This window comes from Sturnus vulgaris, chromosome Z (assembly GCF_052056855.1).
Source record: "Sturnus vulgaris isolate bStuVul1 chromosome Z, bStuVul1.hap1, whole genome shotgun sequence".
Lineage (NCBI taxonomy): Eukaryota > Metazoa > Chordata > Aves > Passeriformes > Sturnidae > Sturnus > Sturnus vulgaris.
Genome location: NC_142283.1, coordinates 22,338,521 through 22,365,931, shown reverse-complemented (window position 1 = coordinate 22,365,931; position 27,411 = coordinate 22,338,521). Strand labels below are relative to the sequence as shown.

Here is a 27,411-nt window from a genome sequence, read left to right as displayed (position 1 = left end):
GTGCTGCAATCACAGGCCTACCTTTTTTCCAAGTCCGAGTTTTCCACTCTCCCAAAATGGCTTCCAGACACATTTAGTAGTTAGAACAGGCAACCCATGTGTCTCTGGGATCAGACTAACATTTGTGCCCAGCTTTGCTATTGCTGCTTTTGTGTAACACTCCCTTCTGCTGATGAGCCCAGTGGTTACTCTGTGTTCCACTACCCTCACTTTTTTTTCACCAAGACATAGTTAAGAGCTAAGAGCTTTAAATGAGCCAACACACAGGTATTTTCTCACACTTCATGGGGAGAAAGACATCTGTGAGACCATCTCAGATGACAGAATTTCACAAAAATTTCAATAGAAAAGCACAAAAAAACCCACTGAAGTGGTACACTCATGTCTTAGTAATTTATTTTGTAATGTCCAGTAGCACACATACAAGTTTCCAGTTAAATTTGAACATACATATATATATGTATCAGTTTTAGTTTGATCATAATAATATTCTGTCTTTAGTTTACCACAGAGTTGTATGTTCTGTGACTTACAAATTGTTAATATATGGAATACTGTCAGCAAATTGATGTGGAGAGTAAACAAACACACAGGTTAGATGTCATAAATGAATGGAGATGTGCAAAAGCCACATAAAAGCTGGTAAGTAAAATAATTTCAACTGAAATCTGAAAATTTCCGCAGAGAGTACTATGTGTTTCAGAATGTTTCCAATTCTGGATACTCTCTCTTCAGCACTTTTAATCCATCCAGTGCCAGCAATGGATAATGTGCTGGGAAAAATTCTGGTGCAAAATGGTTTAGTGTTTGCTTTAATAGAAACTATAGAAATAATTAGTAAAACTTTTCAAAGGTTAGCATAATTCAGTGTAAGACTTAGAACATTTAGTGTTAAATACAGCATGTTAATATATAGAAGGTATAAATAACTTCAATACTGTTGTTTCCATATCTTTTTTTAAAAGCAGCAATTGTAATGACAGTGATTTTATTTAAAAAGACATAATGCTTGAACTTAATCTGAGGTTGTGCCTCTTGCTTCTGAGCATAATTTTCACATCACAGAATTTTATTCCTGTTAATTCCATTAACCATGACTCAGAGACTTGCTTCAGCTTCTTCTTGCCTTGCATTACTTCTACCTGGGCAGTAAATGAGGATAAAATATTCCATGTAGAATGCCGTCTATAACAACATTCGGAAAGTCATCTGAAAAAAAGGAAAAAAAAAGAAACTTTCCATGTCAGTACAATATAAGTGTTTTTGTTTGTGAAACTTAACTAGGTAAGGCCTCATTTACTTTGGATTACTGCATCACTCAACTGTTTATCCATGTTGGGAATGTGCTATTAGTAATGCTGTTTCAGCACTAAAGCCACTTTAGGGGGTAGCACTGGGCATTGCATGAATGCGCTGCCAGATTTGTAGCTTATTGATTTAAAAGGATGTTCTAATACTTAATGCTGCTAGGCTCCAGCTCTTTATCTGAATCTTTTCTCACAAGGAAGATGGATTACACTGGCAATTCAGTTTCTAACAAAATCTCAATATACTTGAAGAAATTTCAAGATTACTACTGGGAATACTTCAAAGGTGTTTTTTGTATTGTGGTTTACAGCAGTGTTTAGACTGAGAAGACTTGAGGATGCCTTTACGAAGATGATTATTTGAGGCAAGAAATTTTCAGGTCGTCCAATCAATGTAAAATGTCACATGTTACAAAATGTCATCCTACAGTACTTGAAGGAAAAAATTCCCACTACTTTGTTGTCATGGATGCAGAGGAAACTGCCAGTTAATTTTCATGTTCCATTTGGCATGAAAAAATTGCCTGATAGAACACAGTAGCAGATCCATGTAAATGGATGTACACCGTTGAATTGAAAAAAATTTTGAAATGCACCAACATCTGAGGTTTTAATGAAGGGTGTATATAAATCACCAGGCGTAAAAATAAGGAATTTCTGATCACATCTTACAACCTTAAAATTGTTAGTATACTAGAGATGGAATTCCTGCTAATAACAGACTGTTTCTGATGCAGAACTTTCCACACTAATTAAACTTTCAATTATCAGCATACAGGATATTCACAAAGGGGAGATGCAACTTTTATAAAAATAATTAGTACTTGATAAATTAGATCACTTAATGTGGGTGGGGATTAGGGTTTGCCCCTAATGCTTTCACAGAAATAATTTTATAAGTAAAAATATTGAGCAAAAGTAGACTTGGACCTTATAAATACAATCCTTATTGTCTTAAATGTGTTATTTCATTGTTACTAATAAAGTGATTTCAGAATGTTACAGATGTTATGAATGGAGATATTTTAGGATGTTTACATGAACTGTAACCTCCACTGTAAACAATATATGCATAATTTTACTGATCTTCTCATAGTCATAAATGACTTGCTAATATTTTGAATGAAATAATGTTTCCTCAAATCCTGTAAGCTCATCTGTCCCAAATTACCCTGGCAGAATAACCCTATGCAGTTGTCATTAATGTTATCAAAAATACACTTGCAAAGGTGATCTCATGCTTGCCTTCTAGATTAAATGATGCAGTCCCAGAAACTAGTTTTTATTGGTTCTTCCGTAACATACACAATATATAGGAAAATAAGGACTGATTTTCAAAATGATACAACCTCACAACATCAGATTTAATGTGAGCTTTTTCTGCTTAAAAAAATTAAGCATATCAATTTAAGTTAAATGCAGCTAAAGTGTATGTATATAACTTAAGTGTAAACACAACAAAGGTCTCAATCTCCAATTTGGAGCATATTAGGTTTTTCCTTTATTTTTCTTGAGAACACTTCCCCCCCACCTCGCCCATACCCTTACCCAAAAAGTAATGTGAACTTGGGCACTCAGACTTTTAGATACATCATGAAAAACAGAAACTGAAAATCAATGAGATTTGTAACTGTGGATCTTATGTCTGGAAAAATTGTCTTGCAACTCAACAGTGCTTAAAGCTCAGTCACTGGAATAATGGCAAGATTATATTTTATAAAGGCAAGTAACAGTACAATGGCAGGGTAGAAATGTTCTTTGAGTATTATGTTCCGAAATAGTTATTTATTTTGTTTAAAGTTCACACTATTTCCTATTTATTGAAGTATGTTAACACAGACATTCCTGTATCCAGGAAAGACTTCTGAATGAAATTCTCCTCCTTCAATGAAAACATACAACAAATAGTTATTTGTTAATGGAGACTTACTTTTGGTCATAGGTTGAACAACCTTGGCTGTTTTTACAAAGGAATCAGAGTCTATCAAAGTAAGAAATGATCTGAGAGGTAAAGTTTTAGAAAGTTCATCTATATTTTTTCTGTGCTGCAAACTAAAAACAAAGAAGAAGAATTAAAGGCAATGGTAGTTGTGTAAAAACTTTGTTTCTTTCTAACTAGACTTGAGCCAACTAGTAGAGCCTCTAGACTCAGGACTTGGCTTTCTTCTTCCTTTTTTAAACCACAACTCACATTCTAATTTGTGTTTTCGTTAATTAAGTTATAGAATAACTTGCAGTGAATTTGATGTTTTAGGATTTTCAAATGCAAAGAACATTCACTTGCCATATAAAATTCTAAATACTATGGATCAAGGCCAGAAAATGTCTTGGCAAAAGTCTGAAATGTCCTTTGTTTCAGATTTCATTATTGAGGCCTACTCAGTATTTAAACCTGTTACTCATTAGAGGAGGTCTTTATCTTAATGCTTTTTTGCATTACGTAAAAGAATAGTTAGAAAATTCATTGGAAAGTTCCTAATGATTTCAGAAAAAGGAAGCTTAGCCTACTCAGAGTACACATTATGGAAGAAAGATAAATATCACAGAATTGCAGAATCTTGAAGTCTTATAGCAAAATTTTACATGTGGGCTGGAAATACAAAGCATCATCTCAATTTTTGGGGATAACTGTATATGAAATCCATTTTCTTTCTTCAGAATGGTATGGAGTTACATGATGTTCATGATTTATACCAGGCTCTTGAGGAATGAAGTATACAATTAGGAGGAGCATTAGACACTAAGATTAAGACATGTAATGTGGCTCACTCTAAATATTAGTATAGGCAGCATTTGTACCAGATTTTAAACAGAGGTTACTCTCTGGGTAATTCTTCATTACTGTTGTCACTTGGGTCAGACATGACCCTGTGCAGTGATCTCCTCTCCTTACTGTGCTTTGGTTCATCGATTTTGTGATTTGCACTTCAGCCTCAAATGAACATTCAGTCTGTGAGATCAGACTAGTGCTAAGTCAAAGTAAAAGCTAAACAACCTTGTAATGTGTCTTCTGATGTGGACCTGTATCACACTGGACCTCTGTTGTCTGTCACTCTAGTTATGTGTTGGAGTTCAGTAAGACTTCATAGGGTCAAGAGTGCTTGGTCCCACTACTAGCTAGGGTGGACACTGCCTGCAAGAGAGACTACTTAACCCCCCCAAAATACATGAGCTTGTCCCTATGGTTTTGATAAACAGCTTGAAAAAACAACAGAACCACAGAACAACTGCAGCTGAGAGATGACTGGAGGTGATCTGGTCCAAACACCTGTTCAAGCAGGAGCACCTGCAGGCAGTTGCCCAGGACATGGCCCGGCAGCTTCCAAGTGTCTGCAAGAGTGGAGACCCAACACCACTCTGGGCAACCTGCATCCAGGCTTGGGAAAATGTTCCTTATGTTCTAGTCCTATCACTGGGCAGCATTGAAAAGAGATTGGCTTTGTCTTCCTTATGCCCTCCTCTCAAGTATTTATATGCATACTGAGGAAATCTCAAGGAAGTGCACTCCATTGTCTAGGAAAAGCAAAAAAGTGTTCTTTCCTAAATTTATTCTTAAAAATATAATGAATTTCAAGGCAGTGTGAGAATCTGATTTCTACACAGTATTTTGTAAAATGAAACAAAATGTCACATTAAAAAAAAAAACTATGTGCAGCTCAGGGAGAAAATTCTTTTCTGAAAGCATATTACATTTTAAAATAAAATATTTAGTAGAAACAACAAGTTCAAAAAAGTAAAATGACAAAGCGAAGAGGAACACACTCTGAAAATGGTACTTTTTTTCCCTGCACACATTTAATTTAAGACAAGGTGCATTCTCTGAATTATTAATTCAAAGAACTTTTTATATTAAAAAGAAGAGTTTATAACAATTTCAAACACTCTTTTGAACCATGTAAGTCTAATGTAAATGTCCTGTGAAATACATCACACTTAAAGTACACTTTTTTTCCCCCATAAAAAGCTCCAGAGGTTATAAATGATAAGAAATAATCCAAACGGAGATACAAACATGCTTGCAGTAGATTGACTGCAAGTAGACTGGTGTTTAAGGGAAAAGCACTTAACAAAGGACTGGGCCTCCAAGTTCAAGTCCTTCAGGCAAAACAGCCAAAGGGTCAACAACAAGAAAAGAAAAGCAGTGTTCTTCATATTTTGATTTGAATTCTCAGTAGGTTTGCCTGAGAGAACAACTGGGGGATACAATTCCACCCTTTTACAAATCACCCACCCCATTTAGTATTTTAATGGTTTCTTATACAAGAACTATTTTTTTATTGGCAGGTTATTAGATTTTGGACCAGTGTCATTTGACTAGGCCAGTATTAATAATAATAATGTGGTTTATGCAGTGCAGGGTCAGATCAGTAAAGTGCTGTTAACAGATGACAGGTTTGATTACCGTTGGCTTTAGGCAAGACATATGGATCCCTTAGGAACAGCAGCACAGGCTGGTGGGACAGTTTGCTGGAAAGGTCAAGAACAGGGATGTCAGTATCAAGGGACAGCAAACAGACTATTCTACAAACTAGCTTTGATAAAGTAAGGTGGTCAAGCTGTCAGGAGCTGTGCAGTGTGATTCTGCACACCCGCGCTGCCCAGAAGGGCAGGCTCCATCTCCTGGAAGCAAAGCTTGCTGCTCCTCAGCCATACAGCCAAATCCTCAACATCAAGCTGGAGTGAAGGGGCTGCGTCCAGGAGGAGTGGCTTGCACCTGGCTCAGCTGGCTCTGAGACCTCCTGATTCTGCTCCGCTCCCTGGCACATGGTGTCATGCAGGATATAAGACCATCTACAACCAGGCTCCATGTCTATAGGCTCTCCAGGCCACCATGCAGACTCAAAATGTCACACCATGTTCTTACAGCCCCCAAACTAGTTGCTGTACCCATCAGCCGTGGAAAGAAGTCCTTGGAAGCCCCCTAGGCCTGACTCCCGCCCCTGGCCATGGCACGGACAGCCTCCCCCAGCCCTCTCCACTCTGCTCTCTACATATACATTCCAAGTAGTGTAACCAGATGCAGACGAAGTTCTATCAAATACATAGGGAAGAACCCAGACCTCTAATTTCTTCTGCTAAATCTTCTTGCTACAAAAAACACATTCCCAGAAAAATTTCAGAGCTGGCAGTATTCCATCAGTTTTGTAAGGAATTTCTTAACACTAGCATAAGGATGTTCATGCCACACTAAAAATGGATAGATATAGCGCAGCAAATGGTAATATTTAACAAATACATCTCATTTTAATGCTAAACTACTTCTAATTTGTTAACTGCAAGGATCAAATAAAGTAAATGCCAGTAATTTAAGTAGTTTAAATTAAATAAATTTAGTTTATTAATCAGGTGCCTTATAAAGAGTAGAAATCAAGCTCACCTTGATTCTTCAGATTCTGTTTCGTCAAAAGAGCTGCAAGTAAAAGTGAGAAGAAACTTTAGTTACAAAAAAATTAATTTTACAATTAAAATCCCCAAATCCTTTAAGAATCACCAAAGGGAGCAATCTTCTTCTGGTCAGCGTCCACATAACACCACATAAGGAAATATACATGGGAAATTGTATAATTTTATAGCCCCCACTACTTGAAAATGACAGCATCCATTTTACTGTAACAGATTAATATCTATCTATGAAGTGTTGGGGTACAGTTCCACTGAGGATACTGCTGATGTCATTGACTGCAAGTGAAAACTACAAGCCTGACAGCTACTGAATCACTCTGGACAATGCCCTGGGCCATAGACACCTCCAAGTCTAAGAGAAGAGGGTCTCAAAATTATCTTCAGGTAAACTTGTCTTCTCACCACTGCAAATCCAAACAGCCTGCCCCAAAGAGGAAAAGGGCCATGTGGCTTTTTGGGGAGCACATTCTAGTAACATTTCTGCACTATCAACCCCATCCTCTTACAAAGCAAAAATTCTCCCTACAAAGCTCACAGCTGCAGATGGTAAGAGAGCTTCCAGTTATACTGGTTTGGGCATTTCTGTTGTCAGTATACTCATTGTACTAAGATTCTCTTCCACCACTGTGGTTAGGAACCCTTCCCAGAGGATGGGCAATTGGGTCACTGGGGTACTATCATCAGAAAGGTGAAAGAACCTAATTTTTGAACACACAGCGGGAGATCATAAAATGATCATGGAATGAGTTTCTATTTTGTGCAGATACTATAACCATAAAACACATGCAAAGGCCTTCTGTGCAATTTTAGTGAGTGCTTACGAATATCTTACATTTCAGTAGATACTTCATGATCTACAAGAAAGTAATATTTTTCTCATCTAAGCTCTCCTTTGCTTTCCAAGAATATTACATTAAACTTCCCTTCTGTCTTTGAACATGCTGGATTTATTTTACAACCTTTTGGGGATATATAAACATACTTAACATGAACCTAATGCCCATTTATTTTGCTGTGTTAGAGTTGGCAGTAAGACCATTTTAAGTCAATGGAATTGCATCAGCACTGAGAGGATATGGACCTTTTGGCCTCCATATATTTTTCAGTAAAGGAGAGCTTACCCACAGCTTTCTGCTTTTGGCAAGGTAGGTACATGACGAACATTCAGAAAATCGAGAAAAATCTTAGGGAGCTCTTCATTTTCTAAAATGACTGTCTGTTAAAAAAAAGGCATAATAGAAACCCACATTTAAAAAATATTTTAGATATTGTGCAGTTCCATTTAAGCTACTAAAACATTTTTCTTTTGCAATACTTTTCAATTCTCCATTTTTTTACACCTATTTTGGAATGCCTCATTTTGATAGGAAAACCACAGTTCTTGATGAATCACTTAGAAATACATTCAGCTTATGCTACTACATTCTTTTTCACCTGCCATCACTGGTGCCAACCTCTATGTCTCTCAAGCAGAGATGTCTGATTCTGGAACTAAGTTACTGGCATGCTCATCTGTGAATAAAATTCAGTTTATTTAAAATATAAAATAAAACAGCCTCAGCTCAGTGCTTTCATGTTCACCTCACAGAAGACTACCATCTGGCTTATGAGCAGAAGTCTTCACTTTGTGCAGTTTTATTAATTCACATCTTGGTAAATGACAACAAGGGAAACTCCTTGCTTGGCTTGACAGGTCAGCTTACAACATACTCCATGTATCTGCATGATGGCTGTGAATGACAAAGCTCTGACCATGCAGCTGCTGGCCAGACTTGCCACATTCTTCCACAACTGTGATACAATGGCCACATAATGGCCAGACGACATCCTCTCCGTGTTTTTCTTTGTTGACATGATTTAGAGTTTTCACAAGGCAAAGAAAAACAGTTCATAAATTCAACCAATGTCTCACCTGAAAGATTAAGCCCCTATTTCTTTACTGTTCATACTGACATACATTCTGAAAACATGTGTACTTCACAAGAAAAAGGAAGCCATAATCTTTCTTAAAGATATTTCCTTCATAAATGCCTGATCTGAAGTGAATGTATGTATGGAAGAAACTTCACCAGATTTAATATTAAATTGACTCCTAGAAGCAACACTTTCCATGTTCATCCTGTTCACTTTCCCAGCTATGATAGAAGAAATAAATAAAGAGAAGAAACAAGTCTGGTGATGGAAAGACACATTACTCTTATATTCAGGAGGTAACTTACTCCTGAGTGTGTATTCTTTTACATTACAAAATCACAAGGGAGACACAATGGTATCTAGAGGATAGCAGGATCACAAAAATAAAAAACAGGTTGGAAGAGACATCTAGAAGTCATCTAGATTTTATTACAGGTTTTATAGCAAATAGTTTTGTTATTTGTGTAAGGAAAACCTGTTTAACGTTGAAATTACATAAAATTACATGAGATGTGAATGGACTTAAAAGCATTTAAAACAAAGATATTTGAGAACTGGATCTTTTTTTATGTTAATCTGCAAGTCTGAATTCAGAGGCAACACTTTCTCAACAGCTGAGGCCATCACTAAAATGTTAGAAAAAAAAGAACAGGGAAAAATGCAACTTTTCAACTTTTCTGTTCTGGGTTTTAAGGGATGAAACCAAGGAGGTCTAAGATGTTGGTAAGTGTTAAGCCTTTCAGTTCACCTCTATATGAAGAGGCTGCATTAAAAAATGCCACCTTGTTTGCATTCTGCAAAATCAGCACTCTGCTGCTGCAAAATTTATCCCATTCTGCATTCAGGTTATGCACAAAAGAAAGGTGTGGAGGTGGATGTATATTCAGAGGGTGTGTGAATTGCATAGAAATGTGTTGACTGGCTCAAATAAAACCATCTTGCTAATTATATGCAACTAGGAACCGCAAGAAGTTGTAGGAAGATGTTTAAGGGCATCCAATGTTTATATGCAACTTCATACTTACAATTCTTGACAGCTTTTTCTAAAAGCTGAGCTGCCTTCTGAGGCTGCTGAATGGAGCAGGGAAGAACAGAAGGATACACTACTTGATAAAAGGAAAACTACTGACAGCTCTTACAAGCCTATTTGCTTCTACTTTCACTCACTTGAGAATATTATCTCATTCTACTTTTTTCCCCCTACAACATGTATGAAGTCAACCCAAGTCCTGCTAATCCTGGCCTGACCAAATACCTTTCACAAAAAGATGCAAGTAAATAGTATCCATTTTAGTGTGTTAAGCCACACAGTTTGTCAGCTGTCAGTAACTCTGCTTTGGTGATCATTAAACTTGAAAATTTGCAGAGAAGCAAAGGCAATTTTGCACTGCACTGTATTTGTATAGTACCCCTGCTGATTGGGAATTTTGTCATTTCCAGAATTTTATGAAGGAAGGAACGACAGCATTGACCAAAGGAGGATTGTTCAATTGATGTAATGTAATGCGACATGGATTTTCAAGCAATAAAAAGATGAAGTTTACAAGTTAATTATAGTAATAGGGGGCAAATTATCTTTTGGCTTGACTTCATTAGCTTTGATTCAACAAGGGGCGAGGACATAATCTTGCTATTTAAAATACACTGGAAACCAAAGGAGATGAGAAAAAAGAAAAACAACAAAACTAAAACAAAGAAAAACCAACAAAGAAACACAAAAAACTCAAACAAACCAACCAAACAATACCAAAAGAAAACACCCATAAGCACCAACCAGTCACAATAAATTAGAAGTGTCTGTCTAAACACATTTCCTAACTCTCATGGTGACCCAAAGTGGATCTAGAAAAAAAATCTAAGCATTCTCAGCTTCCTATTTAAGTTTTAAAAAAATTACTCTTAAATCAGAATTGTTATTATAATTGGCTTAATTTACCTGGAACAACCCATAACACAACAGATTTTTTACTTCTGTCTGAAAACTTGTAAGAAATCCATATTTTGCAAACTTGACAATCTTTAAATGATTGGTGTGCAGAAAAGGAACCAACAAGTAAAGCTTCTCAACTACTACTATAATTTGTGATGTAATATGCTGAACTACAGCATTTGTTCAAGTGAATATATTATACTGGCTTGTAAGCATGACTAGCTACCTTGCTTGTTCTGTCATCAAAAATGGAAAGATAAGTATTTTCAAAGAAATAAAAACTTACATAGTTTCTTTGTAACATGAATTTTTGTTGCATCCAAATTTTATCAAGATCATAGCAGTAAATTTTAAATATGGGTCCCAGAGTGCCAAGTAGGGTAACTTAAGAAAAAAAACCCAGGATGTCTATTTCCTTCCTAAAGTAAATAAATCCCTCTCTTTCCCCCAGCTAAACCAGCTAATACAACCTTTAGCAAGTGATTTGGGAAGTGACTCTAGAAATACATTTTTCAACTCATTGATTTCAGCTGAACTAAAAGTGCCGTATTTTCTTAGAAAATTGTAAAAGGTGTTTATCTGTTACTGTCACACTTTAATGGACTACTCTGTGCTTCAGGAGAAAAACCCACAACACAACACAAGGGAAAGTCTGATGTTTACATCAGCAGAAATGTCTTTTTCATTGGAAGGGTGCAATTATTATTATGTAAGACAAATCATAAAATCCCCAATTTTTCTACCTTATCAGTTTCATAAAATCATGTTCCCTAAGGATGTCATTGATTAGTTGCACATGTTCTTTCAGTGACATCTGAAATACTTAATTGTCGGTTATCTTTTCTCCTTCAGTAAATAAAATATAGTCACAAAATTGCGAAGGGACTTGTTCTGCCTTAACCTTAGCTAGATGCCATCATGCAGTGGAAAATAGTGCTAAAATATCACAGGATAATGCTCTCCAACAAGGGAGACATATAAACAGCATAATGATTTCCCATGAGTTTCCTTTTTAGAAAATTGTCACTAAAGCCAGGCTAAATGGTGACATATCTTCACAGAGGACACTGTGAAATCGAACACTGGCATTCTAGTTAGGCCCAAATCTACTCATCAGCCAATTATAACAGTAACTGAACATCTTGCTGAAAACCTGAACAAGACCACTTCGCTAACCTTCAGAGATCATGACACAGAAATGCATCATTTTCTATTGTAATTATTATTATTATTATTATTATTATTATTATTATTATTATTATTATTATTATTATTATTATTATTATTATTATTGCTGTTTTTAATGAAGAAAGACTTAAAAATCAATTTCTTACAGTCATCTATCACAATTTCTTGAGGTTGCTGGAAGAGCTGTTGGAAAGGGAGAAAAGACAGAGTGGAAGCTGAGTTACAGGATTTTTACAGACTTTTCCATTCAATCGGGTTTAGTTTGAAAGGCTATACTGTTAGGGTGAAAAAGTTCATGACAGTTTTTCCTCTCTTCACAGGGAAAGATGCTTCACAATACCTAATTCAGTGGTGCAGCTAAAATGGGGGAAAAGAAAATCAATACATTCCAGCTACAGTAAGTAGGCTGGAGTATCAGTCTCCACTGGGACCAAAATCCACATCTTTTGGAACATTTTAGAGTCTATATTCTTCTATTAACCTGCTTTTCCTGAACTGCTTTACATAGTTCCATGAAATTATAAAAGGTTATCAAAAGAACACATTAGCTAAAAACCAAGTAGACAAATGAACCAGACTTGTAAGATTAAGCTTCCCTTTTTTAAAGTAATACCAGATACAATCATGTTTTATAATATCCATTGTGAAGAACTATCAAGAAACTCACTCCCGTGTTCAGTGAGGCTTGTGAGAGGTTATGAACTGGGACTAATTTCCACTTTTCATTACTACCAGAAGTATTCACATATGCAAGAATAGAAAGAGGTTATCAAACGTGCTTAAAAACCTGTATAAGTTTCAGGAAGTATGCAAACACATGTATAACACCACAGAAGTGATGCTCCATATGAAGCACCAGCTAGTTAACACTCCCACACTATGTATCCAAGGGAAGTCAGCAGTAAGAGTGATATGATGCAGTGGAGCTTGAAAAGGAACAAATATAAAAATACAAAATACATCCAATGAAAATTCAGAAGTTCCAACTGAACTATCTGAAAGATAATGTAAAGTCACAAGAGTTTAATAAAAAGGACAGAGGGGAATTGCACCTCTGAACCTCAAGACTGGAGGATACTTACTGTGAGCTTAAAATTTCCCCAGCATCTCATGAGTGACAAATCCACCTTTCATAATAATCTCAAGCTATGCAAAGAATAAATTAGATGAAAGGGAAGCCCAGTAGGTTAAGTGACTACTGAATCATCAGTGAAAATGTGTATGCAGAAATTCGTGCCAGTGTCTATAACTTAAACTGCAAGGCAGTTTACTCATTTTGATTAAAAATACTACCACCACATAGATCTTAAGATGAGAGCACTTTAATTAGAAAGCTAGTTGAAAACACAGTTACAGTTCCAACTAATACTTGACTACTAAGTGCAGACTTGTGGCTAAGTCTACAAATATAACCCACTATATAGTCTATAAAAGTCTACAAATATGACCCATTTGATGTGAAAAATAAAATATTGCTTTTTTTTTTTCCCCAGAAAACTAGGAACATAATTTAGTGGGAGCAAACAGTGAACTTCTCTTCAGTAAAAGAGGAGACTAGTCCTTGAAAGATTAGAAGCAAAGTGCAAGAACAGTTCCTTTGAAAAATACAAATGAAAGGAAGCAGTCAATACAATTTCCTGAGACACTGCTCAAAGGATTGGAGGTTAAGACAAAGCTGGATGAGAAATGAAGAAATCAACAGAGCAAAAGGAAAAGAAACAGGCAGAAAGGAAAAGAAGGGCAGGCCAAGTTAATGATATGATAAAAACTTAGCAGAAACAAGAAAGGTATTTAAAAATAAGTAACGGGGAAAAGTAATACAAAGAATGAATACATCCACAAAATTAGACACCGAATTCAAAATGTGTAAATTGAAGTATTTTTCAGAAGTAATTAAGACGATGTGAATAGTGGTGGTAATAACAAATAGGTGCAGGAATACCTTAGATAACTGTAACTATATATATATCAGTAAATCCAGAAAATACACATTTTAGGAAGATACAGAAATTAGGTAGTTAGGTTTGGAAAAGTCTTCTCAAGAGTACAGGGGAAGAGGCTTTGTAAAAAAGCATCCATATTTACAATTACAATACACAGTAGAACTCAGGAACACAAGGTGCCTTGTTTACCCTGCCCTCTGCCACTCCCTCTCCCAACGGGCAGTGCCACGGAGCACCAGCGTGCTCACCTGAGACAGACAGCATCCGAGTCCTCTTACACAGCCACTCAGACCAACACAGCCACTGGTAAATGCCAGAATTTTCTCATAAAACACTCTAGGTACAAACCAGCCACAAGAACTGCACACAGCCCAATGTCACCAGAAACACATGTATTTTTCCTGTTCAGGAAGTTTCTGCTGTCCACTACCAGAGCTTTATAAGACACCAGTGACCTACAAATTACATTCGGAGAAACATCAAGGAAAGAGACTACCAAGACAAATAGAAAAGAAAGAAAAAGAAAGAGAAGAAGTATAAGAAATGTAGTTGCAAACTACAACACCTGGTAAATTTTAAAATTGATAGGTTTTTGTTTTCTGTCAGTTAGGTACTGCCCTCCTTCTATGCTGATATTTGTGCATCAGGGAGAAGGTTGCATGGGGAAAAGAAGCAAAACCCTGCAACAGATCTGACCAAGTAATTAAATACTATCATAAATACCTAATCTACTCTATGGTGGAAATATCAGTTCTAGATTTTCCAAATTTTTAAGTCCTAACCTTCTTCCTCTAAATATCAGTGTTTAGTATATGTTCTCGTCTACTTAGTGTGTGACAACCCTTTCTTAGAATTGTAGAATTATATGGGTGGGAAAAAGTCTTTAAGATCAACCCTTAACCTAGCACTGCCGAATCCATCACTAAATCAAGTCCCTAAATGTCACATCTACGTGTCTTTTAAATACCTCCAGGGATGGCGACTCAACTACTTCCCTGGACAGCTTGCTCCAATGCTTGACAACCTGTTCCTTGAAGGAATTTTCCCTCGTATCTGATCTAAACCTCCCCTGGCCCACCTAGAGGCCATTTCCTCTTATCTTGCCACTTCTTATCTGAGGGAGGAGACCAACCCCCATTCTGCCACAAACTCATTTCATGTAGTTGTATAGAGTGATTGGGTTCCCCTGAGGAAAATTTTCTCCAGGCGAAACATCCTCAGCTCCTCCCCACAGGACTTGTGCTCCAGACCCTTCCCCCACTGCACTGCCCTTCTCTGGATGTGCTTCAGTGCCTCAGTGTCTTTCTTGAATTGAGGGGCCCAGATCTGAATCCAGGATTCAATGTGTGGTGTTACCAGTGCCCAGAACAGAGGGATAATCCCTGCCCTGGTCCTGCACACTACTGTGGACACAGGCCAGGATGCCATTGGCCTTCTTGGCCACATAGGCACAGCTGGCTCATGTTCAGCCTCTGTTGACCAGCACCTGTCTTTCTTGTGAGGAGCTCAAAACTGAACTCAGAATTTGAGGTGGCCTCACTAGTGCCCCATACAGGGTGACAATCTCCTTCTTGGTCATGCTGGCCACATAATTTTTGATAGAGGCTAGGAAATCATTGGCCTTTCTGGCGACCTGGGCACACTTGGCTCATGTTCAGCCTCTGTTGACCAGCACCCCCAGGGCCTTTTCTGCTGAGCCACTTTCCAGCCACTCTGTCCCCAGCCTGCAGCACTGCAGGAGGCTGACCCAGATCATGGATGAAGATTTTAAACAGGGCTGTCCTCAACACTAAGCCCCGGGGAACAACACTTGTGACTGGCCATGAGCTGGATGTAACTCCATTCACTTCCACTCTCTGGGCCTGGCCGTCCAACAATGAGTGTCTGTCCAAGGCATGAGCAGCCATTGTGAAGCCATCAGCATTCATCATTGTCAGATTTAAACTCAGAATACTCATCATACATTTCCATTTTACCGTTTTTTTTTATCCTCATCAAAGCATATCTGTAATTGAGGTCATAAAACACACAGAAAAGTATTTGCTTGTTACAGTAACAAGTCAGCAGGAGCACAATATTCCTTCAAAGAAAACTCCATTTATTCATTTCCTGGATTAACAATGGTATATAACATTGTTTATAGCTGCTTTAGAACCAGAGACCTAAAAAATTACAGTGATGATGATGATGGTAACAACAATAATAGCAGTAATAATAGTAATAATATTAATAATGGCAATAGACTACCATGAGAAAACTGGGTATTAAAGTTAGGAAGTTAGTAACTACAATAAGGAGTAGAATTATTGGGAACGAAGATAAACACAACTGAATGGATATATATCACAGATCTGCTGTGATTGAAACAGAGAGACTTTGGTTAGATGGTTACTCACTAGATATTACAATGGAAGAAAGAGACTCAGTTTCAAAACTTACTGCAACCCCTGAAAGGAGAGAGCATAATTACATTTCCAAAAAGGTTTCTACAACACCCCAGTCAAAAGCCTTAAGCCAAACTGAGCAAAGATAAGTAAGTTGTTATAAAATCTTTGCAAAGATAAGTAAGTGGTTACAAGATAGGTAAGGAGAACACAGCTCTGAGTGATGCATATTGGAAAAAATGTAACAAAACAATGATGGACCTTAGAATGACCATTAGTGAGTCATTCTCACTAATTGAGAGGGAGTTGCTCTCTATTGAGGGAGTGAGTTGCTGATGGCTATAGTAGCATTTTCACTTCTTTTTAGCTTCGCAAGGAATCTCCCACAGCTCTAACTCATTTTGCTGACTTAGCCGAGAACAAGGAAAGAGACAGATGTTTGATAAGGTCTGAGGAACTTATCTATGAAAACAAGTCTTTCTTTCCACAAGAATGAGAATTTAATGCAAATCTCATATCAAAAATTTAAAAGTCATCTGAGCATGATTTCCTCATCTGCATTATTTCTACAAGAAGAAAAGAAAAATGTAAGAAAAATGCTATTCAACCCTACAATAACTTCTTATTTTGTCTCTCTGACATTTTCTTGTCAGATGTTTTGGGTCAGAGTAAACTCCTGAGAAATGATTCTACATTCCCTTTGAAACTAATTAGACTAAGCAGCAGGTAGCCACTCTGAAGTCCAAACAAGAGAATGTAGAAAGCCCAGGGAATTCACTGCACCTGGGGTTAATGAACTCAATTGTGTCATTTTTACAGAGGTAAAGCAGGGGTAACATAGCTGATGAAATATGTTTAGAATTATATGGTGGTGGTTTTTGGGTTTTGTTTGTTAGTTTTGATTGTTGGTAGCCCTTTCAGCACAAAATACAATGTTGAATAACTACTCTAGGCTATTTTGTAGTGTTAGTAGCATAGTTACAAGGAAATTGGCAAGCTTTATTTTAAAAACTCTAAAGCTTACTTAAATTTTAATTAATTTAACAAGAAAATACATGTTGTGTGCAAGACATTTACTTACCTTTATCAGCAAAAGAAAGGTAAAAAATCAGTGTGGGGGACTTTTTTGGTTGGGGTTTAGTTAATATACTTAATATACCAACAATTTAATTTGATATCTTAATTCTGTACTTGAGGAGGCTGTTGCTAACACAATAGCAAAGAAGTGAGAAGTATATTTTGACAAACTCAAAAATGCAGAAAATGAAAACTGGAGTCAGTCCTAAGAGTACAGATAGACACCACAGGTATAGAACAATAGTATGAAAATAATTTAAATTTGTGAAAGCAAATGGCTTTCTCCCAGCAAGAGAAAACCCTGCTTAAAAACACACACTTATCCATATTCTTTATATTAACTTCTGTTTGTAAACACTCTTATGTTTCAAAGATTTCCCCACAAGAGAGCAAGACCAAATCAACTCAGAAAAATGCTATAAATGCTGTGCTGACAGCATTAGCCATTGATTAAAAAACACCTGTTTTCTGAAAAAAATCACAAAGGTTTGCTTTGAAAAACATTCATAAGAAATGCCTACTATGTATTGGAACCAACAGGTTAAAGTCAAAGATTCAGACAATGTCTTCTTGCCTGCTTATGCCACAGAAACATCATAGCAAATGGTCAAGACGTAGTGACACTTAACCATATGGATATCAAAAAAGCATAGACAGCATTTCATAAATTACACAAGCAAACTGAAATCAATGTCAGAAAAGAGAAATTTGAATAGATGAAGTAGAAAATTTTTAAGCAGATACTGATACGCATGTTTAAATTCTCGATAAATAACTAGCTACTAACTATGCTGTGAAATTGTTTTGCCAGGGATCATAACTCAGTCATTATATTCATTAAAAAGAAATACAGTATAAAAGAAATGGAGGACAGTAGAGCAGTCATAATGGAGTAAATGATTTAATTTTATTTTCCTAAATAACATAACAACAGGAAGATGCTCAAGGCTGTCCAAAAGCAACAGTAAGCATTTTCTTCAGTTAAGTCACTGCAGAACACTTAGGTGGGCAAGAAAGGTCTTAAAATGTGTTGCCAAAGCATTTACCTGGCCCAGTTTTGTCATCAAGAGTCTGAATTTAACTCTCATACTACAACACTTGTGGATCTTGACAGATGGCTTATTTCTATGTGAAAGCAGATTGATCGAGGACTGTAACCTGCTCCTTCAGTACCACCCACTAAACTACTCTTTCAGGAATGAGACTACAAATTAACTAAAATGTTTTGTCTTAGAATAAACATGCCTATACCCTATTTGCTGACACCCTCTTCTATCACATATTTGCATTTTGTTAGAATCTGCAAAGAATTAAGAGATCTTGTTCATGTCAAAATTCTGCATTAAGTATCTTTCCACATAAATTTTCAGAGAAAGCTGACTTTGTCATGTCTGCATGTCCTCCATTATAGAAGAGATCCAGCAGCAAATTATTAAACTCTGTATTCTTCAGTGAAATTAACTGTTTGCAGAATCAACACATATACAGTATGATTTTTGTCTTTCTAATGGATCAACATTCTTTATACAACTAGGACAAAAAACGTATGAATAATAAAACATAGCAGTTAAAATTTGTGGTGTGGAGCTTGTGATGCTAAATTCTGGCTATTTTAAAAATCCTCAGTACTTGCTTGCTCATGGATTCAATCTGCATCAGGAATTAATGTCATCAGAAGTGCCAGAACTGGATAAAGTAATTCATTTCCTCTGCAAACACAGAAATCCCACTTTTTATTTGCACAGGGCTTCATTGTTTTTCTTATAAAAAACCCAGAACCCCAAAACAATCCTCAAAACCCCCTATCCTTCCTTTTTTCACTCCTGCCACCCTGGCAAAAAACCTCACCTCTCTTTCAGAGAAATGAGCATGCCTTGTTACATGCTGCTCTGTAACTATAGGAGCAAATCAATAGCAGCTGAATGCCATCTGCTTCGGGCAGCAGAACAGCACCAAAAGTGTGAGCAATGCATCTTCCCTTATTGAAAGGTTATTTTATGCAAGTAAACAATTCATCGTCTTCTTGCACGCTTGATGCTCATTTACCACTTTTGATCAATAAAATATGCAAAACAACAAAAAAATTGAATCCTAAGAGTAGTTCTGATGCCAGTGTGATAGGTAATCAATACCAGGTCTCTGTTCAGTAAGGCAGCCAGTAGGGTAACTCCGTTATTGTATGAACCCAGGAGAAAGTGTGGAAATGTGTCTCGTTACCTAAAAAATGCAATAAGAGAGTGAGAAACACAACTTCTATCCTGGAAATTAAAAAATATGAAAAGGAAAGGAGAGCCAGTATTTTAATTGTGTTTTCCCCCTAACTATGCAAAAGTTAGTAATGTCAACTTGCTTGATCATTTCTTGCAAAGAATCTGCTGTTATGATGTTGACAGAGCTTCACTGTCTTTTATACAGATATTTGGTTAAATTTTAGTTATTACAAGACATACTTTGGACGACAATCCCTCTTCCTTCTGAAGCTGCTCTACCTTATTAAGCCTCAGTTTTCAATGTATTTATGGTTCAGGTGAACTCAGTTTTTCTGTTAAAAACAAACTGCTATGGGAATTTCTTCTGCACAGTGTTTCTTTTAGTCAGACCACAAACTGCCTTATTACATTAAGCCTCCTGACAATTGATTCAAGTAGAATACTTCTCTCCCAACAAAGAAAACAACATCATTTTTACAGATACTGCAGAACAAAACCTCCAATTCAAACAGTTTCCTAAAACAACATAAAATACTTGAAATAATAGTTGCTACCCAAAAATTCTCTTTAGTCTTTAGTGTACCTGATATCCAGTATTTTAAAAAAACCCACTAAAATTACAAGTCTCTCATTTGAACAGGAATTTTGCAGATTGTATCATAAAACCACAAGTCAAGCTGCACAACTTGTATTCTTATCTGCACTTAACACCAAATTGTCTTCCATCTTCCTTCCTGCATGTTTCTAGAAACACAACTATTTGGGTATGTGACCTTTACAAACATTTGGTTATTTGAACTGCAAAAAAACTTGATATTCTTCTGTAGAAGAGTATGTTGTGCAGGGCTTCCATTTAAGAGTACTAATCGGTACAAGATTTTTTTAAAAAACCAAAACACAAAAACCATTGGTTTTTAAAATATGTGTAATATAAAGATATTTTCCAATGCACAGGTCTATTAAAAGAAAAGCTCTATTAAAGTGAAACCAAGAAATACTGAATAAAATCCAGTTTCACCATAAGATTATATCCAAACTTGTAGCCAAGCAGCAGCACTTCTATACAAGAAAGGCAAAAAAAAAAATCTATTTGTAACAGTTCAGTTCTCATTATTATTGCAAAAAAGGAGACAACTGGAAGAACATATCTGTAGATCAATGTATATAGAATTTTAAAGGTTAATTACTGGTAATTAAAAAATAACATACTTGCACATGTGGAAAAAGTCCTTCTAAACAATCAATGAAACTTACTGAATGTAAGATAGATTTGGGTTTAGGATTTATTTAAATCTGTGAATTAGAGGCAAGTTTGTAAGCAACAGTTCAAAAATTTTCTTTTATAACTTTGTTAAGACCCCAAGCATTTGCAGTGGTAACAAGCAACGGCCCCTTCTGTATAATGTAGCTTAGATCATGTTCTTCCTGCATCCTTTCTCAAAAAATGCTTATGAGTTTATATGAACTTCAATATATGGCTTGTACACATTTATAGAAGCCAAAACAACTTTGATCAAATTAATAATACAGAACATAGTAGTGAAAGTGCAGTAGCTTGGAGTCAATGACCCAACTAGCAGCAAGGGTATAATTTAAAGTCAGAAATTTCCAGTGCATGCACCGTTAGCCACAGTGAACCTGTTACTGCTCTAAAGGGAATTGTTTGCCTCTTATTAGATTTTCTACAGCACAGCCATAAGTGATAAATGTACTGCTGTACTCACTGTCAAGTTAATCAATGCTGCCAAAGTTTTGTTGACCTAACAGTAATCCATAAAGTGAGCGGCATTTTCTCTATCCCTATGACATCTCCGTCCTCAGTGGGGATACAAATCTTACAACAGCTTCACAAAAAAAATCCCCCAAAAAACCAAAAAACAAAACAAAGCAAAGCAGGGGGAAAAAGATATTTTCAAAATTCTATCTTTAAATTAGCAGACTGTGAGAATGCCTTGCTTCTCTGACAAATTGCTTAAAAATGATGGCCATACAATCGAGTCAGTTTGATGGCTAAAATACTAGCAAATGGATGACTTCATGGAGGATAGAGCCTTGCCTACTTAAAAGAAGGCAAAAAACAGCTTCATGAGTCTTTCAAGGAAACAGTTGTGAACACGATTTACATGTAACTATAGATTAGTGCACTGGTTGGAACAGAACACTTTGCGGCAATTCTGAAGACAGTAATGTGAAAACAATAATAAAAAATCACCACCAATAAAACTTGTCTATTGCTGTGTCTGGCTGTAATTCACAGTCCATGAGAGGCATCACCACTGGAAAGAAGAAAAGTCAGGAAACAATCTCTGGTAGAACAAGCTGCTCTATAAACAAACTGCTGCCATGCTCTCACAAGCAATTATAGACATATGAAATATGAATTGCCATTGATTTTTCTTCTAGGGGTCACTCTGCTCCATGTTTTACGCAGTCTAGGCATTTATTTGGGTGGCAAACTGACAAGTTTTTACAGAATTAACAGAGCTATGTAATCCTTGGTCAATCACAGGTACTTCATTATCGTTCTATTCCTTGACACTTGTCCCTCCCAAAACTCACCAGTAAGGGAGTCCTTAATAAAGGTAAGGAACGATGCAATTACTTGTCCTAACTTGGTCAGTGAATGCTTTTTTAACTTTTCTGTGGTGATGGCACAAAAGCAGCATCAGCTGGAAGGCTGCATTTGTCACACCATAGCAATTCTGTGGAAAATGCTCTAATTTGGCAAAAAAACTCTCACATTCTTGTTAGTGAAAGAAGGGTGACTTCTTCAAAACAGAGAAAATATATTGCAATTTAGCTTGCTAAGAGAAGCAGAAGAGCTATCTGTATTTCTGTTAAAAATTATCATAACATTACATTCTGTAAGAATGCCAAGACGTTCCCTATAAATCCCGTATTTTTGATGTTATATTCTCACTTAGCAATTACTTGATGTTCCTCACTCAGCAACCAGAGAATTACTTAATTATGGTCAGTAAACTCCACAAATGAGGCTGAAATTGAGATCACAGATGAATGAATCATATATTCTGCCACTTTAGACAGCAATCTTCCTTATTTCTATTACTCGATTTGGCACAAATATTTGGTCTCCGTGTTTCCCACACTAGAAGAATTAGTAAAAAACACTGTGTTGCACCTCTTCTTCCTAGTGCTTAGTCTTTCTCTGAAGGCTCTCATTGACCTTACAAGAAAGCTTTAGCATCTGAAGCTAGGTAAAATTGTTATTTAAGTCACATTTCTTGGTTCTTCAATGAAAAGGCAGAACAGTACTATATACAGTGATATAGAAACCTTAATCAGATTCTAGACTCCACAATGAGCAAATAAAAGTTAGTATGCCACCAGATGTGGACATAGTGTAATGGTTCAGAAAGGATTTACAGCAGAACTGAAATCTACAAAAAACCTAGCGTTGTCTATTGACTGGCCACAGAGATGACCTTCAATACATGATCATGAGAAGACAATACTATAACTGATAAGTAGATCGAATAAGATTGAATAAAGTCAAAGGGACAAAATTAAATTTCAGGGGAAAAAACCAAAACATAAAAAGATGGAGAGCTGAGAGTTGGAAGACGGAGAGCTGAAAAAATCTGAAGTTGAAAGAATCTGCTATAGATATAAAAAGATATGGTGGTTATAACTGGTAAATATGCTACAGGGAAATAATTTATATGTCTCCATACACACAGTAACATACCCATCAGTCTTGTCTGATAATAGACTTCTCTCTGACTTTCTTGGTGAATATCACTGCTTTGTAAAACTGGGCAAAAATAATTGACAAACTAGAGAAATTTGGGACATTTTTGCCACTTAAAATTTGGGTTGAGATGTCAAGCCTGGCTGCTGGACCTCTTCACTGAAATATTGTCTGTACTTTTACATTAATAATACAGTTCCTGAGTATCTGCACTGAACCACAGTTATCAAGAACCTTCTACAGCATAGGAGAGCAAATTCATCATAAAACCCACTAATCTTTATTTCCAATACTACAAAAAGACCCCAATATGCGGTAACTTACTCTTGCACTATGTGTTCATGTGCTTCCAGCACTTAAAGCTGGATAACTAATTCAGATTACATAATTAAGCTTGTCGAAATTTGATTAATTATAAAAAAAATCCCCCTGTAAAGCAGGTTAGCACTATCGCATAGCATTTAAATATAGTATCATTACAGAAACACAAATTGCTTCTTAATTGTGAAGTTATACAACTGCCACTGTTCAAAACTATTAGCACATACCACTGCTTGACCTTGACTGAGTCCAAATATACAGAGAAATGCCTGATGGGATAATGTGGAGCTGGTTGCTTAAATGCTGCTGGTTGCAAGATTGTACACTCTGAATTCTGTGCATGGTCTTTGTTCCTCCATACTCCCCTGTGGCTTTGTGAGTGCTTTTTTTTAATTGGAGTTAAACAGGAACCTTTCCCACTGAACTATGTGTGAGAGCTGGACCCCGCACTGAAAGCACACTTGAAGATCTGGATGCCTTGACATCTCAAGAAGCTAGGAGAGGTTTCATTTGTCTAACTTCCTTATGATTTTTGGAGATAATCTGAGTATTTTTCAGAAGCTAATATTAAGGGGAAGCTGCTCAGAAGACCATGGTTACACAGAATACAACTGTTATCTTATTCAGTTGTGACTTACGAGCAAGATTACAAAGAAAAATACTGCAAATTACCTGTATTCAAAATCCTATGTCTGTTAAAGCATGTCTGTTATCATCAGCTCATGAGCTGATATGACACCATACTATCATGGTTATGAATGATGAATTCCTCTAACGATGATGATATTCGAGAAATTAAAAAAATATGGAGCTCAAAAAATGGAGGATGAACTCCCCGAGTCAGATACACATAACTGGAATGACATTTTCTCAGAAGGTTTTATTGGGAAAGTTATCACTGACCTTTTCATTTTCCTAGAATAGATGTACCCAGTGGGTTGCAACAGCATAAGAAATAAGATTTTTACCCATCCATTTTAAAACTGTAATTCTGCAAAAGCGGACTCCAGCCACATTGCTGCTGTAAAGGCCAGAGATGCACCTCACAAACTGATGCTCTAAGAGAGCAGTTTTAAAAGTTGTGGCAGCTGGTATATTTGTGCTGTCAATTTACGGGAATGATGCCAACACACAGACCAGCAATATAACTTATCTAGCCAAGGTAGTTCTGTAAAAATGGACACAAATTAGTCTATTTCATGTGCCTTCCTCTTGATGGAGTACATTACTCCAAAGCAGAACATCTACAACAATTATCAACAAGCAAGAAACTTGTAAAACCTTTTTTTTTACTATATTAATGCTCAGAGCCTGTAAGTTTATTTCAATATCTAAGGTGACAGAGAGGCTTTCTTCTCATGATGATGTGTGCACTGTCAAAATGCTGACATGTAAGGAGAGCATCCAGGTGCTTTTTCTGTGTTTTATCATTAAGAGAACTACCCAGAGGACCCACATACAGAATGATGTTTACACCATATGGACCAAGGCAATTTGGCATGCACAGGCAGCTGGAAGAAAAGTCAAGATACACAGGAAACTTGTACTGAAGGGGAATCAAAATACAGTGTGTAGGCTAAGTCTCTACCAAACACAGTAGTTACTGATTATTAATATAAGCAAAGCACACTTGGAGATTACTGTGTCTACAAACACAAGTTGAAGTATATGCAGGGCGTTCTTATGCTTTAGATGCAATTGGAATATCTTGTGATGGTTCTGAATTGTACGACCTGATTTTCTTTTATTTCTATATCACATATAAAATTTTCCTTTGTGCTTAGTGGCTACTCTCAATTCTATTTTGTTGCATCAGTGCTTCTTATTGCTTTATGTAAAATTTGCATTCATTGATAATGTTGGTTCAGTGTAACTGTTATACAGAGCTTTGAACTAATTGCTCTCAATTAATCTGTTCCACTCTTTGATATCTTATTTATCAGATTGGGAAAGATAGATTTAATGGTGCTTGCTGGAAACAAGTTCTTTAATTGGAAATACCTGAGTGCTTAGCTCACTTCGTGCTCTAGCAATTAAGGACAATTTGGAAAAGCGTTTTTCCCCCTACTTGATTAGATATCCAAAGAAGCAGACAAAACAAATGACAACACCACCTAGCAATATTGGTTCAAATAAAAGCCCAGCAGCCAAATTACTTACTATGAGAAATGTGAACCATCCCCATCAATTCCAATGCTGTGTTACATTCATTTTGCTGTATCTTTGCCTCCCAAGTAGGTAAATGGCAAAATTTCTTTCAAAATGCATAGCTCTATGCCTGCCTCTATACAATTATCCCTTTCCACAAATAAGCCAAATCAACAGAAGAAATTATTTTTCTTGATTAAGCTCCCACATTTCTCTTGGGATGAAACAAAACAAACAATTAATCTTTCCTTATTTGTTCTCAGAAGAACCTGCATCCCTTAAATGTACAATAACCAGGGTACCTGTGGCAGGCAGTCGGCAGCAATTAGGCTTGTGCTGAAAACGAATGGACTAGAGTCAGAATGCCTAATCTGCTGAGAGTTTCTACAGAAGGGCAAGGTTAGACCAGGAAAATTCCCTTGCTGTGGAAACACTGTTAAAAATTACCACCTGACTTCAGCATAATTAACAAGGTTTGGGAATTTATATGAACTGAGTAATTGAAAAGAATTAGCAAGAGATATATACATTAATCTTCGCCAGTTACAACATGCCTAATGAAATTAAAGGTTCTACTTCTGCTTCACGCTTTGTTTCTGCAAACTTCTTTCACCTACAGAAGAAAAAGTATATTAGATAAAGACAATTATAATTATGAGAAATTAAAAAGAAGAAAATGTACCACAAGCCTCAACTTCTGCATCAATAATTCTTGAAAATTTTCTTATATATAATTCACAATATTTATCATAAGTAAGTCTGGAAGTTTCCTATTTTAATGTCCATATTTTCAAAGTCTACAGGAAAAACCCATATCAGAGTTATAAATTTAGGTGTGTGTATTTGTTTGCAAATGTACCTTCACAGAAATCCAAGCCTGTCTCAGTCAAAAAATTCTGCAATGTATGGGTTTAGTGTAAAATGAACTTTTTAACATGTAACTAAATCTATATCATATTTGGACAACAGAGACAATAAGCAGGTGGAAAAAAAGAAAGACAATCAATAGTGATGTGGGTAGAGATAGACAATGTTAGAGAAGATAACAAGCATTTGTTATTCTCCTAAGCTACCCACGACCACAGGACCTTCTCCCCTTAGTTCACACTGAAATCCTTCAACATCTTTCAGAAAGGAGTCATGTAAGACTGTATAAATGCCAAGAAAAGGCAGCACACACAGACACACGGGAATTGTATCTAATGCAGGAGCATTCAATTTACTGCAGAACCAAAGGAGAAGGCTCACTGACCACCCTGCCACAATCTATCTGAGGAAGATTATTCATCTTCCTCTGCTCACCTCTCTTAGCTACTGATAGACTAGCTTTCATGTTTTGCTTAGCAGTCCTTCTTGCAAAGAATTCTTCTGTTCCTATGCTCCTTCCTTTCAACACCTAAAGCAGAAAGTCAAGGATTACTGCTTATTTATTTCAGCATCTTTCTGGTAACCCCCTGTGATTAGTTCCACAGCTTGTTGGGTTTGTCGGCTTTTTTTTGTTTTTTTTTCAGAATGGTCTGTGTTAAATGATACAAACAATATTGGACAATGAAGTTATTAGAGCACATAGAATCAAGCTTTAATTCAGCTTCTTTATGTATAAGGATTTATTTAACATTGCTTACATGTAGCATGATCCCACCCTACTTTTTCCTCCAGAACAAGTTCTTCATCCAAAGCACATAACAAATGGCTCTGGTTTTCAGCATATATTCTATATTTTGTTTTCTTCCTCTGGCTTCCAAACACAGTCTGTGCCTTATGTGAAGATTCAAATCTGTAAAAAAAGAATTATTTGCTTCTTCATGAACATTCTTCCTCTGCCTTCATGTGAATTTATAAATGTGTAAAGATTATTAATGGTGGATCTTCAC

The 27,411-nt window shown here is 36.4% G+C and overlaps 1 protein-coding gene across 2 annotated transcripts in view; it reads right to left on the bottom strand.

Moving 5' to 3' along the window:
* Nucleotides 1-366: 366 nt before the first annotated feature.
* The window catches only part of SNX24 (sorting nexin 24), an 88,215-nt gene continuing 61,170 nt past the window's right edge, over nt 367-27,411 (bottom strand). The window contains exons 4-8 of one of the 2 annotated variants that reach the window (XR_015799458.1): nt 7,832-7,926; nt 6,685-6,717; nt 5,710-5,774; nt 3,238-3,359; nt 367-1,209 (exon numbers count right to left, since the gene is read on the bottom strand). Coding sequence is in view for 1 of the 2 variants with exons in the window: in XM_014874387.2 (XP_014729873.1) it covers nt 1,139-1,209; nt 5,710-5,774; nt 6,685-6,717; nt 7,832-7,926 (264 nt within the window). In the remaining variant the exon portion in view is untranslated. The remainder of the gene's footprint in view (nt 1,210-3,237; nt 3,360-5,709; nt 5,775-6,684; nt 6,718-7,831; nt 7,927-27,411) is intronic. The other variant, XM_014874387.2, reaches the window with a different exon arrangement.